Raw genomic sequence first — 17,080 nt, 5'->3', positions numbered from 1 at the left:
CTGAGGCTCTAGGGCTCCTATGGTATAAGCCATGAGGTGATTCTTACATACAGGACCTGCCACCTGACTGTGGCAAATAAGACAGGTCTCTAGACTGTATAGTGCAAGGCAGAGTTGGTGCCTGCCCAGAGAGGGAAGGCAAAGTACTAGCCAATGTGGATTTCTTGCACATTAAAAAAATTCTTATTCATTTCTTCAACTCTGTAAACTTTGCGATTCTTCAAATTGAGGACTTCAGAAGCATCATCTAGTCTGATTCTGTATACTCGTATAGTGCCATCCACATCCATCTATTTTTGAATATTAAATAATTTTGCACTTGCATTTAATACATGGAACCTGGTAGGAAAACTTTTTTTTTTTTTTTTTTTTGTGAGAAGGTTAGCCAACTTAGGAGCCTCAGACAATTATGCTATAAACTTCCTTGTAGAACTGGAGCTTGGCCTTCTTAATTCACGCTTATGTTGAGAGTAGCCAAAAAGGAATGAGTCAGACTAAAATTCCCCTTATTTTCTGAAACACTAATAGGCCAAACTCCTCATTGCCACAGACTGGCAGTATCTCTGAGTTAAAAATCACGAAGGCATGTAACAGTGTGGTGACCGCTGAGCATTAGGTCTGCTGCATTAGGAGCACAGCCAAGTTAGCTCTGACAGTGGGGGCGTGAGCCTGGCTGATGGTGAGCAGGACACCACTGTGACTCTCACAGGGGTACATCTGGATGTCTTGCTTTTGCCCTGCTTCCTCTAAGGTCTTTAAATCATAATCTAAACTGTCAAGTAAACATATTGCCTTAGAAATTATTGAAAGGGAACTACCTTTGCCAAAGGTGCCCACGGGAGCAACGTCTCCCTTGGCTCACCCAGTGCTGCTGCTGCATCTCTGTCTTCCCCTTCCTCCTCCACCTTCTCCTTCTCTTCCTCCTTTTTTCTAATTGTGATATAATTCATATACCATAAAATTTGCATCCTTTTAAAGTGTATAATTCAGTGTTCTTTTAGTATATTTACGAAGTTGTGCAACTATCACCACTATCTAATTCCAGAACATTTTTGTCACCTCTAAAAGAAACTCTGTATCCATCAGCAGTCCCATTCCTCCCTTCTTCCAGTTCCTGGCAACTGCCAATCTACTTTCTTTTTTTTTTTTGCCCCTGCTTCCCCTTCCTTGCCACCCACTAACCTACTTTCTGTCTCTAGATTTGCCTGTTATGGACATTTTATATAAATGGAATGATATAGTATGTGGTTTTGGGGGTTTGCCTTGGCATAATGTTTTCAAGGTTGATCCATGTTACTGCATGAATCCGGACTTCATTCCTTTTTATGGCTGAATAATAGTCCATTGAACAGATCTACCACTTTTTGTTTATCCACTCACCCACTGATGATGGGAATTTGGGTTGTTTCCACTTCTTGTTTATTGTGAATAATGCTGCTATGAATATTTAAGTACAACTTTTTTTTGGTGGATGTATGTTTTCAATTCCCTTGGGTATATACCTGGGAGTGAAATTGCTTGGCCATATGGCAACTCTATGTTTACCTTTTTGAGAAATTCTCAAATTCTATTCCAAAGTATCTGTACCATTTTACATTCCCACCAGTAATATGAGAATTCCGATATCTCTATAATCTTGCCAATACTTGTTATTCTTTGTTTCTTTTATTATAGCCTTGCTAATGAATGTAAAGTGGTATCTCACTGTGGTTTTGATCTGCATTTTTCTATAACTAGTGATGTTGAGTAGCTTTCCATGTACTTACCGGTCATTTGTATATTTTCTTTGAAGAAACGTCTATTCAGATCCCTAGCCCATTTTTCTATTGGGTTATTTGTCCCTTATTATTGAGCTGTAAGAGTTCCTAATATATCCTGCATACTAAATCCTTATCAGATATATGATTGGCAAATAATTTATTCCATTCTGTGGGGTATCTTAGTGCTTTCTTGATGGTATCCTTTGAAGCACAAAAGTTTTAAAGTTTGATGAAGTCCAATTAATCTACTTTTTCTTTAGTTGCCTGTGTTTTTGGTATCATATCTAAGATATCATTGTCTAATCCAAAGTCACAAAGATTTATACCTATGCTTTCTTCTAGGAATTCTGTAGTTTTAGTTCTTATATTTAGGGCTTTGATCTATTTTGAGTTAATTTTCGTATATGGTGTGAGGTAGGGGCCCAACTTCACTCTTTTGCGCTATTCATTGAAAAGACTACTTTTTGTTCCATTGAATGGTCTTGGTACCCTTGAGAAGTATCAATTAATGATAAATGTAAAAGTTTATTTCTGGTCTCTCAATTCTATTCCATTGATCTATATGTGCATACTTATGCTAGAACCACACTGTCTTGATTACTGTTGCTTTCTATTAAGTTTTGAAATCAGGAAGTATAAATCCTCCAACTTTATTTTTATTTTTCATGATTGTCTTGGCTATTCTGGGTCCCTTGCATTTGTATATGAATTTCACTATCAACTTTTCAATTTCTTCAAGAAAGGCAGTTGGGATTTTGGTAAACATAGGGTTGAAGCTATAGATCAGTTTGGAGAGTATTGCCATCTTATCCATGAACATGGGATATTTTTCCATTTATTCAGCTCTACTTCTTTCAACAATATTGTGTAGTTTTTAGTGCACAAATATTGTACTTTTTGTTTAATTTATTTCTAAGTATTTTATCTTTTTGATGATATTGTAAATAGAATTGTTTCCTTAATTTTATTTTCAGATTGTTCATTGTAGGTATATAGAGATATAACTGAGTTTTGTATATTGATCTTGTATCCTACAACCTTATTGAACTTGTTTATTAGTTCTAAGTGTGTGTGTGTGTGTGCATATGTGTGTATCTGTCTGTCTGCCTGTATTCCTTAGGATTTGCTATATATACAACAATGTCATTTGCAAATAGAGGTAGTTTTTCATCTTAGTCTCCAGTATGGATACCTTTTATTTATTTTTCTTGCCTAACTGCTCTGGCTAGAACCTTCAATATAATGTTTAATAGAAGTAGTGAGAACAGACATTCTTGTCTTCTTTTTGATCTTATGGAGAAAACTTTTGGTCATTCACCATTAAATATGACATTACCTGTGAGTGTTTTTTGGATGCCCTTTATTAAGTCAAGGAAGTTCCCTTCCATTCCTAATTTGTTGAGTGTTTATTTTTTGAATCATTAAAGGATGTAGGATTTTATGAAATGCTTTTTCTGCACTTAGTGAGATTATTATGTGGTTTTTTTTCCTTGATTAATAATATGGTCTGTTACATTAATTGATTTTTGGTCAACCTCTCTTGCATTCCTAGCATAAATTTTGCTTGACCGTGCTGTCTGATTTTTAAAACTATGTTGCCGGATTCAGTTTGCTGGATTCTATTTTTGAGAATTTTCCCTATACTCATAAGGAATATTGGTTTTTAGCTTTCCTTTTTTCTTTTCTTTCTTTTTTTTTCTTTCTTTTTTTTTTTTTTTTTGATTGAGTCTCACTCTACCGCTCAGGCTGGAGTGCAGTGGCGCGATCTTGGCTTAGTGCAAACTCTGCCTCCCAGGTTTGTGCTGCCTCAGCCTCCTGAGTAGCTGGGATTACAGGCACCCGCCACCACGCCCTGCTAATTTTTTGTATTTTTAGTAGAGACGGGGTTTCACCATGTTAGCCAGGATGGTCTCGATCTCCTGACCTCGTGATCTGCCTGCCTTGGCCTCCCAAAGTGCTGGGATTACAGGTGTGAGCCACTGCGCTTGGCCACTTTCTTTTTTTCTAATGTCTTTTCTGATTTTGGTATCAGGGTAATACTGGCGTCATAGGATGTGTTGAGAAATGTTTCTTCTTCTGTTTTTCATAAGAATTTGTGAAGGATTAGGTGAATTGATCTCAGCACACTTTAACATCCACCTCCCAAGTTCAAGCGATTCTTCTGCTTCAGCCTCCCTTGTAGCTGGGATAACAAGCATGCACCACCATGCCTGGCTAATTTTTGTATTTTTAGTAGAAACGGGGTTTCGCCACGTTGGCTAGGCTGGTCTTGAACTCTTGACATCAGGTGATCTACCCACCTTGGCCTCCCAAAGTGCTGGGATTACAGGTGTGAGCCACCATGCCCAGCCTTGAATTTTTCTTTAAATGTTTGGTAGAATTTACTAGTGAACTCATCTGGTCCTGGTTCTGGACTTCTTTTGCAGGAAGTTTTTTGGTTATTAATTCAATCTTTTGTCATAATTCTATCAAGATTTCTGTTTTTTCTTTAGTCAGTTTTAGTATCTTACATCTTCCTAAGAATATTTCCATTGTATCTAGGTTACCTAATTTGTTAGCATACAGTTGTGTATAGTATTCCCTTATAATCATTTTTATTTCTGTAGGGTTAGTGGTAATGTCTCCTTTCATCACTGATTTTAATAATTTGAGTGTTTTCTCATTGTTTTTGGCTAGTCTAGCTAAAAATTTGTCAATTTTGATAATCTTTTAAAGTAACTTTGGTTAGTTTTGTCTATTTTTCTATTCTTGATTTCATTTCTTTCTACTCCAATCTTTATTGTTTTCTTCATTCTACTAGCTTTGGCTTTAGTTTACTCTTACTTTTCTAGTTTTTTAAGGAATAAACAGGTTAGTAATTTGAGATTTTCTTCTTTTTAAAATATAGGCATTAGCATCTATAAATTTTCATCTAAGCACTGTTTTAGCTGCATCCTGTAAGTTTTTTGGTAGAGACAGGGTCTTGCTGTGTTGCCCAGGGTGGTCTTGATCTCCTGGCCTCAAGCAATTCTCCTGCCTCAGCCTCTCAAAGCACTGAGATTACAGGCATGAGCCACTGCACCTTGCCTTTCCTTTCTGAAGAATTCCTTTTAACATTTCTTGGAAGTAAGTCTGCTGGCAACACATTCTCTCAATTTTTGTTTGCTCAAGAAAGTCTTTATTTCTCATCCACTTTTGAACAGTAATTTCATTGAGTTTGGAATTCTAGGTTGGTGGGGTTTTTATTTCAACACGTTAAATATTTCACTCTACTCTTTTCTTTCTTGCATAGTTTCTGAAAATAAGTATGGACCACACTTCCTTGTTTCTTTGCATATCTCATAAATTTTTGTTGAAAACTGGACATTTTATTTATTTATTTATTTATTTATTTAGAGACAGAGTCTTGCTCTGTTGCCCAGGCTGGAGTGTAGTGGCGTAATCACAGCTCACTGTAGCCTCAACCTCTCAGGCTCAACTGCTCTTCCCATCTCAGCCTCCTGGTGGCTGAGACCATGGGTGCATGCCACCATGCCTGGTCAATTTTCTTTATTTTTATTTTTTTTGTAGAGACAGAGTCTCAATAAGTTGCCCAGGCTGGTCTTGAACTTCTGGGCTCAAGTCTTGAACTTCCTGCCTCAGCCTCCAAAAATGCTGGGATTACAGAGATGAGCCATCATGCTAGGCCCATGACATTTTAAATAATATAATATAGTAGTTGTGTAAATCATATTCTCATCCCTTTCCATGTTTTGTTGTTACTGCTTGTCATTCATTTGTTTATTGAGTTTTCTAAAATTTATAAAGTCTGTATTTTTTTGTTATATATGGCCACTAGAGTCTGATTGGTTAGCTTAGTGGTCAGCTCATGGTTGGATAGAAATTTCCGTAAATGCCTGGGAACAGTATCTCCCAATTTTTGCTGAGGGGCTTTTTGTATTGGAGCATTCCTTCAACACTTAGCTAGGCAGTTTATAACTCTGTCTTAGCCTTCATTTCCTGCTTGTGCAGAGCTTGAAGGTCAGTTGGAAGTGAGAGGTTAGGGCCTTCTCAGGTCTTTCCTGAGCACGCACCTCTCCCTGGGAACGGTTCTAGCTCTGTGCACTGAGTGACTTGCTAGACTTCCAAGAATATGTGGGCATTTTTCAAGTCCCTATGGACATCTCATTCCCCAGCTTTTCCGTTGAAGCTTTTTGTTTGCCTATTATTTGCCCCGTTATCCACCCATTCAGGTAGCCATGATTTTAAACAACAATCGCCTCTGATGTCTTCTAACAAATGCCTCTTCATGATAGGCTGTGTTCACTGAGTGAGCTCTGAGTTCAAATAAAGACAGCCTTGGGAGTAGGATCTTTCAGGGAAACATCAGGTCAAATAATGATAATTTCCTGGTAAAGAGGCTTTGACAGAGCTCCAGCCCTGTTCGGTCCACTCCAGTGACTGTCAGCCTGCTGGGCTTTCCCTGTGATTGCAGGCTGATGGCTACATCAGAGCTGGTGGGGTGGGGGGAGGCAGGTGAGGGGGAATGGGAATGAGGCAAATTAAAATGCCGTGAGGCGTGTTCTTCATATTGAGATTCAGCCATTTTGGGGGAATAAATGCTCCCCAGATTGCTGTAAGCCTTTGGTTAATTTCCAGAGTTCTGAAAAAACATTGATTTCGACAATTTTTCCTGGTGTCCCCATTGATTTAAAGGAGGAGAGGATTTTCAGAGGTCCTTACTCCACCAGTTTCGCTCCTGTCATCCCAGCTTTGCCTCTGACTGCATGTTGAATTTATACTGAGGCACTTCAGAAAAGCTCAGAGAATCCAAACTTTCTTCCCCTTACTGCCTACCAAAGAAATGAGTCAGTGATAGTCAAGATGTAGGTGGATTTTTCTATCCAAAAGTCTCTTTATTTTGCCGTTTTTGAAGTTTATTGGATATGCTGAAAACAAGGAGTCCAAAATGATGATTTTTGTGTTCACTTTAAGAATAGTCTGAAACATCAGCAAAGCAGATTATGACTAGCATCATTTTTACACTCTCCAGCTGTCCTTTCAGAAAAGGAATAGATAGGAAATTGGCCACATTTGGAATGTATGCTCTTTAAGGTAACGTAATCTGTTTTCTTTTATATCACAGGGATTTAATGTGCAAAATGGCGATTATACCGGACTGGCTTAGGTTGCATCCTCACACACGAAAATTTACACATTCAAGACCCCATTCTTCACCGTGTAGAGTATATTCAAGGAATGGTTCCCCAAATATGTTCAGATCATCTTCACGTAAGTATTCATGAGCAAATAAGATCACTAACTGTAGATATCACTTATGTGTATTTAATATGTACCAAGCTTAGTTCAAAGGATTCACATGACATTTAATCCTCACAATAACTCTATGAATTAGGCTCTATTTTTATCCCTATTTTCTATATGGGGAAATTGGGACACAGGTTGATTAAGCTATTTGCCTAAAAGTTACAAGTTTTTAAGTGGTATGTCAGGATTTGAACCTAGGGAGTATGATTCCAGAATTCAGGGGCTTATATAAATAAAAACTCACTCAGTAAATTAGTAGACTTAATTTTTTTTTTTTAGCAGTTTTAGGTGTACAAAAAAATTGAGTAGAAAACACAGGAAGTTCCCGTACACCCCCTCACTCCCACCCCCAGTTTCCCCATAATTAACATCTCATATTAGTGTGGTACATTTGTTACAATTGATGAACCCATACCGATAACATTATTATTACTTAAAGTTCTTAGTTTACATTAGGGTTCACTCTTGATGGTGTAGATTGTATTAGTTTTAGACAAATGTATAAAATGCCATGTATTGACCAGGCACAGTGGCTCATGCTTGTTAATCCCAGCACTTCGGGAGGTCGTGGCAGGAAGATTGCTTGAGCCCAGGGGTTCCAGACCAAGCTGGGCAATATAGTAAGACCTTGTCTCTACAGGAAATAAATACAAAAAATTAGCCAGGCATAGTGGTACATGCCTAGAGTCCCAGCTACTTGGGAGGCTGAGGTGGGAGGATGGCTTAGGCCCTGGAGGTCAAGGCTTCAGTGAGCCATGATCGTGCCACAGCACTCCAGCCTGGGTGACAGAGTGAGACCTTGTCTCAAAATAATAATAATAATAAATAGACATCTTGGTTGCCTCTGTGTTTTGCAATTATAAGTGAAGCTACCGTAAGCATTCGTGTACTGGTTTTTATGTGGACATAGGTTTTCAACTCATCTGGAGTTCTTACCAGTTTTAAAAGCAACAGAATTTGACGTTATTATTTTCCAAAAATATATATCCTTTAATTTCATGTATTAGTTCCTTCATTTACTCATTCATTTATCCACATTTTCTGAGCCATAATATGTGACAGGCACTGTAATAGGTGCTGAGAATAAAGAGATGCACCTGAGAGAAGGCCTGCCCTAGACAAGCTCACAGTCTAGAGAGGGAGATAAAGAATTCAAGTAGCGTGAGCCAAATGCCATAAGACGCACTTACAAAGCACTGCATGAACACAGCCTGAGGAATCAGTGGGCCACTGTGAAAGAAGAAGCTGGGTTTATGAAAGAAGTTAGGTTTTGCCTGGTAATTGGGTGAAGCCATCCTAGTCATGCTGGACACTCAGGCTTACTTGCAACTGGCAGGACTTGAACCACCAGGTCCCATGTATCTACAAGGGAGCCTGCAAAATAGAGACTGTTTCCAACAACCGTGTGTCTACCCAAACTCAGGGGTCTATTTCTAAGGAGAAAGAGGAGAGCGGATATCGGGGATTAGTTTAGCAGTTTCTGACATCAAAATACATCATCAGCAATAAATGCATCTCAGTTCAATAGCTCCATGTCTACAATCTAATTTAGATATATCTTTATTTAACCAACTTTCTGATCGTACAAAGAAGACTAGAGTGAGGTGAGATGACTGGGTTAAAAGGTGTTCCTATTTTTTTTTTTTTTGAGCCAGAGTCTTACTCTGTCATCCAGGCTGGAGTGCAAGGGCATGATCTTGGCTCACTGCAACCTCCGCCTCCCAGGTTCAAGTGATTCTCATGCCTCAGCCTCCTGAGTAGCTGGAATCGTAGGCACGCACCACGACACCTGGCTAATTTTTGTATTTTTAGTAGAGACAGGATTTCACCATGTTGGCCAGGCTGGTCTCAAACTCCGGGCCTCAAATCCCCAAAATGTCGGGATTATAGGCATGAGCCAGCGCACCCAGCCTGTTCTTACTCTTAAGGTTCCTAATGAGTACCACCAGATTACCCTTCAGGAAGCTCACACCTTAGCACATTCGCACTCATGATACTTACAAGTGCTCATTTCTAAGTATCCTAACATAGATTATCTTTTAAGATCTTGCCCATTGGATATGGAAAAATAACATTCCATTGTGAATTTAATATGCATTTCCTGAATAGTAAGGTTAACTGTTATTCTCAAGTTTACCAGGCTTATGCCTTTTGCTTTTGTGAGTTGCCTGTTCATGTCCTTTGCCTGTTTACCTACTTTGGGTTGGTCTTTTTTAGTGACTAGTATGAGCTCTCTGTGTATTAAAAATGTGAACCTTCTATCTGCCTTAGTGCCACAGGTATTTTTCTTTTTTGTCATTTGCTTTTTATTTCTATTGGTGGTACTTTTTAGTGCACTGGAGTGTTTTTTTTTTTTACTTTTTTTCTTGTTGTTTTTTTGAGATGGAGTCTCACCCTGTTGCCCAGGCTGGAGTGCAGTGGTGCAATCTTGGCTCACTGCAAGCTCTGCCTCCTGGGTTCAAGCGATTCTCCTGCCTCAGCCTCCTGAGTAGCTGGGACTACAGGTGCGTGCCACCATGCCCAGCTAATTTTTGTGTTTGTAGTAGAAATGGTGTTTCACCATGTTGGCCAGGATGGTCTTGATCTCTTGACCTTGTGATCCGCCCACCTTGGCCTCCCAAAGTGCTGGGATTACAGGCATGAGCCACCATGCCCAGCGTTTTTTTACTTTTTAAAAATTAAAGATATATTTGCCTCCCAGCACCACTTTCCTCTATAAGAGGGTATCATCAGCAGTTGGGCTGGTCTCTTTTTCATACATGCACAACATATAACTGTAGATATATATTTGTATAACTCATACATCAAATAAGCAAATAAATATTAGACACACTGTTTCCTTTTTAAGTGTTTTTATCTTTGTGTTTCAGGTTGAATCATTTCTATAAACCTGAGTTCATATTCACGAGTTCTTTTTTCTAGCATGTACACTCTGCTACTAAGCAAAACAAGTGAATTCTTAACTTCTGATATTGTTATTTTTAATTTTTAGATTTTTTTCATGTGCTCTTTAAAAATGCTTTCCATTTCTCTACTGAAATTCGCTATATGTTCACCGTGTTCTCAGCTTTTCCCTTTCATCTTGCCAACATATTTCCCATTCTCAGTTTGAATACCTGATCATTTCTACCTGGTCGTTATTCTTTCTGTGGGTGTTCTTCTGATGACTGTTTTTACCTTGATTAGGTTACCTTTTCTTCTTCACTTGTCTTGCAATTAAAAAAAAAAGTAATGCCAGATACTTGTGTTAAAAACAGCAGAGACAGAAGTCAATAATATTTACCACCAGAAAAGGAAAGCCTCTTCTTCTCTCAGGTTTCTAGCCGGGTGAGCTCAGTTTAATCTCTCAGGTGAGCTGTGCCTTGACTTTGTTGCAGTTTTAGTCGTTTGGGTTACCCCTGGTTTCACATGCTTGCGTTCAACAGGTCTTTGAGGTGTGAGCACTGGTGAGACTCCACAGATCTCTCTGCTTTATAGCCCAGCCACCAGCTTCGCATGTGGCGGGAAGATCTCTCTCTGCTTTACTGCCTACCTGCCATTTTGGGGGGGTTTCATGGGAGGTCTCTTTGTTGTCCAGCTCTGCCATGGCTTCCTGCACCTGGGAACATCTCTGTCCACCCTGTGGCCCTGATTTAACCTTCAGTGGGCCACTGACACTTAGTGAAGGGCCCATATGCTTCAGAGGGTTCACCTGAGCTCTTGTTCCCTGTATTCAGCCTTTGGTAAATAGCTGCCCCGAACTTGTGCAAAACCTTGTGTGCCATGCTGGGGTGGATCACTCAGCTCTCCTGTAGCCCTAGCCTTTGGTACAGTGCTACTTACCTGCACTGGGGGAAGGCCCAAGAGGGTGAGTGCAGACCTGCTCTGTGACAAGGCCCCTGGGAATCTCATCCATCTGTCAGCCTCATGTGGCTGCTAAATACTGGGTTGTTTTCTTCCTACCCTGTCTGTAACGAATTTGCTTTTTACCCACTGTGCCACAGGGCTGGAAGGAGTTATCATTCTTTTTTCTCTGATGAGTGGCTTGTCCTTTCCTGAATTGTAGTTTCTTTGCATCCTCAGATCTCTGGTGGGTTTTAAAACTATATATATATTTTAGCTTATCCTACTTGTTCTCATTGTTAGGGTGACAGTGACAGTCTGTTGTGACTTTCTATATCCTAAGCGGATATGGAAAATTTTGTCAAATTGCCCTCCAGAAAGATTCTATCAATTTGTACTCCCACCAGCAGATTCTGCAAGCTTGGTTACTGCTTTCATTTTCATCGTCAGACGTTACATTAGGCACATGGAATAAAAAGTTTTCCTTTACATATTTTAAAATAGTCTCAAATCAATGTTTTCTGATTCTTTTAAATTACAATTATTGATTGCAATGGTGGGGCTTCTAAGAAAGCAACTAAAATATATATATGAGAAGTCCAAGAAAGGATTTCAAGACAGAGGTGTACATTAACAAGAGGGATCCCCCTCTGACACTGGGGGCGGGAGGAGGATGTTCAGGCTGGTGGGCAGAGGGAGAAAGAGTGCTCACCGGCTGATACTGAATCACACAGCCGCTGTGTGTGAATCAGCTGCTTCTGAGATTCTGAGTGACAGCCAGAAATGGAAGGGAAGCCCGAGTGCTTCCTGCATTACTGAGTGTTCTTGGAACTCTTGTGGGAGGGTTAAGTTCCTTCTCCCCCCATCAGGGCTATGCTTATTCCTCTGTTCCCTGTCTGCCCTCTCTTAAGTGAGTCATCTGGCTCCATGTCCTGAAATGCCACCTGTAACCAAAATGATAGCTCCATCCTCACTTCCCCACTAAGCTCCCAATCGTATATGCAGTTGCCTCGTGGATCTTTTTGGTGCACCGCATCTAACGGGCATCTCAGACCCGAACTGGCTAAACGGGTCTCTTGACTCCCCCGTGTTCTCCATCTCAGCAATGACACTGTCGTTTATCTCGTTCCTCATGTCCAGCACCAAGGGATTATCCTTGATTTCTCTATTTTCATTAACACCCTCCCACGCACCTCCTCAGCCAATCCATCAGCAAAACCTTGTCAGCTACAGATCTGATAGATCATGTCTCCTATCTGTCTACTTTTTGTCTACCTTCAGGGCTACCACCTGGTTCAAGCCACAGTTACCTCCTAGACCTTGAAGCAGCCTCCTCTCTGGTCTCCCTCCCTCATTTTTTGCCCCCTATAATCCATTCTTTACATAGTAGCCAGAACACATTTTTAAAACCCCACACAGAGGCTGTATTAGATAACGTTGCTTCCCTCCCTAAACTCTCCTGAGCCTTTCCATTGCACTTTGAAGAAAACGCCATCCTTTCTGCAGGTGCCTGAAGCCTGTGTGGACTGGCCCTCTCCTTCCCTGGCCTGAGCTCTCACTGTTCTCCATCCTACCTGCTATGTGCCACACTGTCCACTCTGGCCTTTTTCTTTCCTGGGCATATCAAGCTCCTTCTTGCTCAGGGGTTCTTTACTGGTTGCTATGGTTTCCCTGTTGAAGACATTCTTACTTCAGCTTCTTGATTGGCTGGCTCATTTTTATCCTTCCGGGTTTCAGCTCACAAACCCACTTTGGAGCAGACTTCCTTGACCATCCCCTCTAAAGCAGGCCCCCGCTGTACTCTGCCTCATTGTTTTGTCTTTCCATCTTCATTGCACGTGTCACTGTGCACCATGACCCCATCATTTGCTTATTTATTTATTGGCTTCTTGTCTGTCGTCTCCCCTCCAGATTGTAAGCTGTACCTGTCTGATTCACTGCAGTACCCGCAGGGCTGAAAATAGTGGTTGAAATATGATAGTTGTTGACATACGACATTTTTTGAATGAATGAATTCCACTTCCTTTTACAAGTCAGTGTTTCCCACAGCCCCTTCTGCTCTTCCCATTGGGCCTGTTTCCCTGTGGCCTCCATGCAGGTGATTCCCACACTTGCATCTCCACTCCAGCCTCTCTAATCTCCAGAGTATGTATTCAACTTTCAGATGGACATCCCACTTAGATATCCCAGGCTGAACTCATTCTCTTTCCATAAGCCTTTTCCTCTTCCGTTCTAGGTATCTATTGCTGTGTGCAACTGCCCTAAACATTGTGGCTTGAAATAGCAACAGTCATTTATTTTGCTCACAGATCCGCAGTTTGGGCAGGTCAGCTTGTCTCTGCTCCACGCAGTCCAGCTGGGGAGGTGCAGAGGCTGGGCTGACTTCACATCGGGGGCCAGAGTCCTTGAATGGCTAGCAGTTGACGCAGCTGTTGCCTGGAACCTCAGCTAAGGCTGTTGCCCAGAACTCCTATATGTGGCCTGCTGGAGTGGCTCCTTGGCCTCCTCACAGCCAAGTGGTGTCTGTGTGTGAGCATCTAAAGAGGACCAGGCATGGCTGGGTGCAGTGGCTCACGCCTGTAATCCCAGCACTTTGGGAGGCTGAGGAGGGTGGATCACCTGAGGTCAGGAGTTCGAGACCAGCCTGGCCAACATGGTGAAACCCCGACTCTATTAAAAAATACAAAAATTGTATCGTGGCAGGTGTCTGTAGTCACAGCTACTCGGGAGGCTGAGGCAGGAGAATTGCCTGGACCCAGGAGGTGGAGGTTGCGGTGAGCCAAGATTGCGCCACTGCACTTCAGGCTGGGAGACAGCAAGACTCCATCTCAATAAATAAATAAATAAATAAATAAATAAATAAATAAATAGGACCAGTCAGAGGCTGTAGCAGCTTGCGTGACCTCATCTTGGAGATCATGCATGTCATGTATCATACTGATAGATGTCCATTCTGCCATAGTCATGGGCCCACCGGATTCAACGGGGGAGCATATGCCCACTTTTGCGGGGAGGAGTGTTAACATGATATTGTGTTGGGAGATCTTGCCATTCCCATCTTGGAAAATACCATCTGTTGCATCTTCCCTCTTCCCTTTCTAAGTGAAGGGTGCTGCCCTTGCCCAGCCACCCAGGCCAGACGCAGGTGTTCCATCCTCTCTCCATCCCTCACCTGGCCCCTCCAATCAGGGGAGTCTGTAGACCTCCCCGCTTGACGTTTCTTTTATTCATGCGAAGTCTTTTTGCTCTGTGACCATCATGCTAGTATGGTACTGTGTCGCTCCTCTCCTAAGCAGCTGTAGTCACCCAGCCTGTCTCCACCCCATCAGTCTCCTTCCCTTTCGGTTCCTCCTCCACGTGGTACCAGGGGGAAGGTGAAGAATGATAATAGGGTTATGTTGTTCTTTTGATGACAGTCCCACTGTGCCGTCTCATAACCCCAGAGCATGAAGCCCAAGGAGAGGCCCTGCTGACTTTTCCCGTCCCATCTCTTGGCCAATGCGCCTCTGCTTGTCCCCACCCCCATCCTCCATTTGCCCAGGCTGGCCACGCCCCACGGCAGCCCCACTTCCAGCTCTGTTCCCTCAGGATCACCAAGTTGCTTTCCACTGAATAGGCTTTCCTGTCACCTTCCATCCTGTCACCTGAAACCAGCCATGCTCTGTTTAGGTCTCCCGTGCTCCCTGCAGATACCTAATGCCTGTCTCCACACTGGACCGCCGCATCCCAGTTACAGAATCACCTCCCTCCCGGAGGCTGTGGGCATCAGGAGCGAGAGTCATCCCCAGCCCCCGGCACAGGCCCTGCTTGCGCTGGGCCCTCAGTGGGTGTCGGGGGAGAATCGCCGATGACAGCGCAGTCCCTGTGTGGGGTGGAAGTGCCCCCCAGAGCCTGCTGTGCTGTGGCTCATGGGGTTAGGGGCTGCAGCCGATCTCCATGGCAGTGTCACTGTGGGGTGCCTGTATGTTGTCTCTTGTATCCCCTCGAGCGGAAGACAGCCCAGCCCACCCTACATCTCTGAGGAAATCCCAGCCTGTCCTCTGGGTGGGTTCAAGTTGGTGCACCAAGATCTTTGGAGTCTTTCACCTGCCCAGGTCACCCCAAGACTAAAGCTATCACTGTCCTTATGCCAGAAATGTGCAACAGCTTGATAAGAAATTTTCATTCAAAGGGAAAGAACTGGCATCCTCCCTCCCTAGCTGCTGCTTGTGAACATTATTATAAAGGATGAGGCAATGTGAAAGCCCTTTAACATCCATCTAGGATTTACTGTGTAAGAAAGAGCTACTAAATAAACTATGGCTACCAAGTTTATCTCATAAGTAAGTAGGAGGGATTTACCAACTACCATTATTCTTGGTCTCCTCTTTCCCCAGTCAGTTATAAAATATCAAACTGAACAACAGTGTCTTCACACATACGATACGGATTGGAACCATAAGTTGGTTTGTACTCACCATATTTGCTTATGTAATGTCCTACCTATTGTTCTTCTAGTTGTTTTTGTCTTGGAGAGGGGAAGGAGGCCTATGGCGTATCACCTCTCCTTTGCTGACACAGAGAGCTCTGGGACCTAAAATGTTAGTCAAGACATTATTCCTTTCCTTCCAAAAAGTTCAAAACCCAAAAGCTTATTTAGACAGCTCGAAACATTTTTCTTTTTTTTCTGAGACGGAATTTCGCTCTTGTTGCCCAGGCTGGAGTGCAATGGCACAATCCCAGCTCACCACAACCTCAGCCTCCCAGGTTCAAGCTATTCTCCTGCCTCAGCCTCCTGAGTAGCTGGGATTACAGGCATGTGCCACCACACCCAGCTAATTTTGTATTTTTAGTGGAGATGGGGTTTCGCCACGTTGGCCAGGCTGGTCTCGAACTCCTGACCTCAGGTGATCTGCCCACCTCGGCCTCCCGAAGTGCTGGGATTACAGGCGTGAGCCACCATGCCCAGACCTCGGAACATTTTTATATCTACATTTTAGCGTCCATCTCTTCCTTGTCTTTGAAAGGGAAATGGTCTGGGTTTAAGAATTACATGTTTTTCCCTCAAAAATTGGCAAGGGGATGAAAGGTGAATATGATATTTTAAAGATTTATTTGAATGATATCGACTAAATTTTCTTTCAATATCCATGTTTTTCACTTGTACTGACCTATGTGCTTTATAGAGAAGATTCTCTTTTTTTTCTTACTAATGTCATTACTGTTATTCTATATTGACCAAATTTCAGAGTTGAAAGATGACTGAGTAGATTTTTCATTACAGGTCATCTACGGTGATACATGTAAACCTAGATATGGTGAGAGAAATACCATCTAATAAGTTTTCTTGGTTCCGTTCAACAGTGCAAGAGTTTTTGTTTAGTATCTCAGCTTTAAACATGTTTAATAAATAGCTGTATCTCTTTTATAGCCACAGCTGTTGCAAATCCAACACTGTCCTCCTTAGATGTTAAACGGATTTTATTTCAAAAAATTACCGACAGAGGGGATGAGTTGCAAAAAGCCTTTCAGCTGCTGGATACTGGTCAGAACTTGACTGTGTCAAAAAGTGAACTGAGAAGAATCATCACAGACTTCCTGATGCCGCTCACACGAGAACAGTTTCAGGACGTGTTGGCTCAGGTGCTGTATGTTGTATATACTTAGAATCACTCAATTCCAGACAAGCTGAGGTAGATCAGGGGAGCAGGTAACCTATCCCGCCCTTCCCCCCACTGTTGCCACTGAGCAGTTGAAGTTTTGTTTTTCATAATTCAGTTAATTAAGGCTGATTTAGATGATCACGATCGACAGATACTCGGTCATATTTTGCATGTAGCGCTGCTCCAGCCAGTTTCTTTTCATTTCTTTCTTTCTTTTTTTTTTTTGAGACAGAGTTTCGCTCTTGTTGCCCAGGCTGGAGTGCAATGCTGCGATCTTGGCTCACCGCAACCTCCGCCTCCCAGGTTCAAGCAGTTCTCCTGCCTCAGCCTCCCGAGTAGCTGGGCCCCTGGCTAATTTTGTATTTTTAGTAGAGATGGGGTTTCACCATGTTGCCAGGCTGGTCTCGAACTCCTGACCTCAGGTGATCTGCCCACCTTGGCCTCCCAAAGTGCTGGGATTACAGGCATGAGCCACTGCACTCGGCCTTCTTTTCATTTCTTTTAAGGGTCCATCTAAATGTATTTGGGTCAACTTCTATTTTGGAACTTAGTATTTTGGCATTTTTTCCC

At 42.2% G+C, this 17,080-nt stretch overlaps 1 protein-coding gene across 10 annotated transcripts in view; it reads left to right on the top strand.

Moving 5' to 3' along the window:
• EFCAB6 (EF-hand calcium binding domain 6) overlaps positions 1-17,080 on the top strand; it is a 296,553-nt gene that overhangs the window by 27,353 nt on the left and 252,120 nt on the right. For 8 of the 10 annotated variants that reach the window (XM_058431306.1, XM_058431310.1, XM_032138757.2 and 5 more), the window contains 2 exons: positions 6,865-7,010; positions 16,279-16,490. In XM_058431306.1, coding sequence (XP_058287289.1) covers positions 6,872-7,010; positions 16,279-16,490 — 351 coding nt within the window. In that variant the 5' untranslated portion in view covers positions 6,865-6,871. The remainder of the gene's footprint in view (positions 1-6,864; positions 7,011-16,278; positions 16,491-17,080) is intronic. The other 2 variants (XM_058431312.1, XM_058431311.1) reach the window with 1 other exon arrangement.

This window comes from Hylobates moloch, unplaced genomic scaffold, assembly GCF_009828535.3.
Source record: "Hylobates moloch isolate HMO894 unplaced genomic scaffold, HMol_V3 SCAFFOLD_19, whole genome shotgun sequence".
In the NCBI taxonomy this organism is placed as follows: Eukaryota; Metazoa; Chordata; class Mammalia; order Primates; family Hylobatidae; genus Hylobates; species Hylobates moloch.
This window is presented reverse-complemented; position numbering and strand designations above follow the sequence as displayed.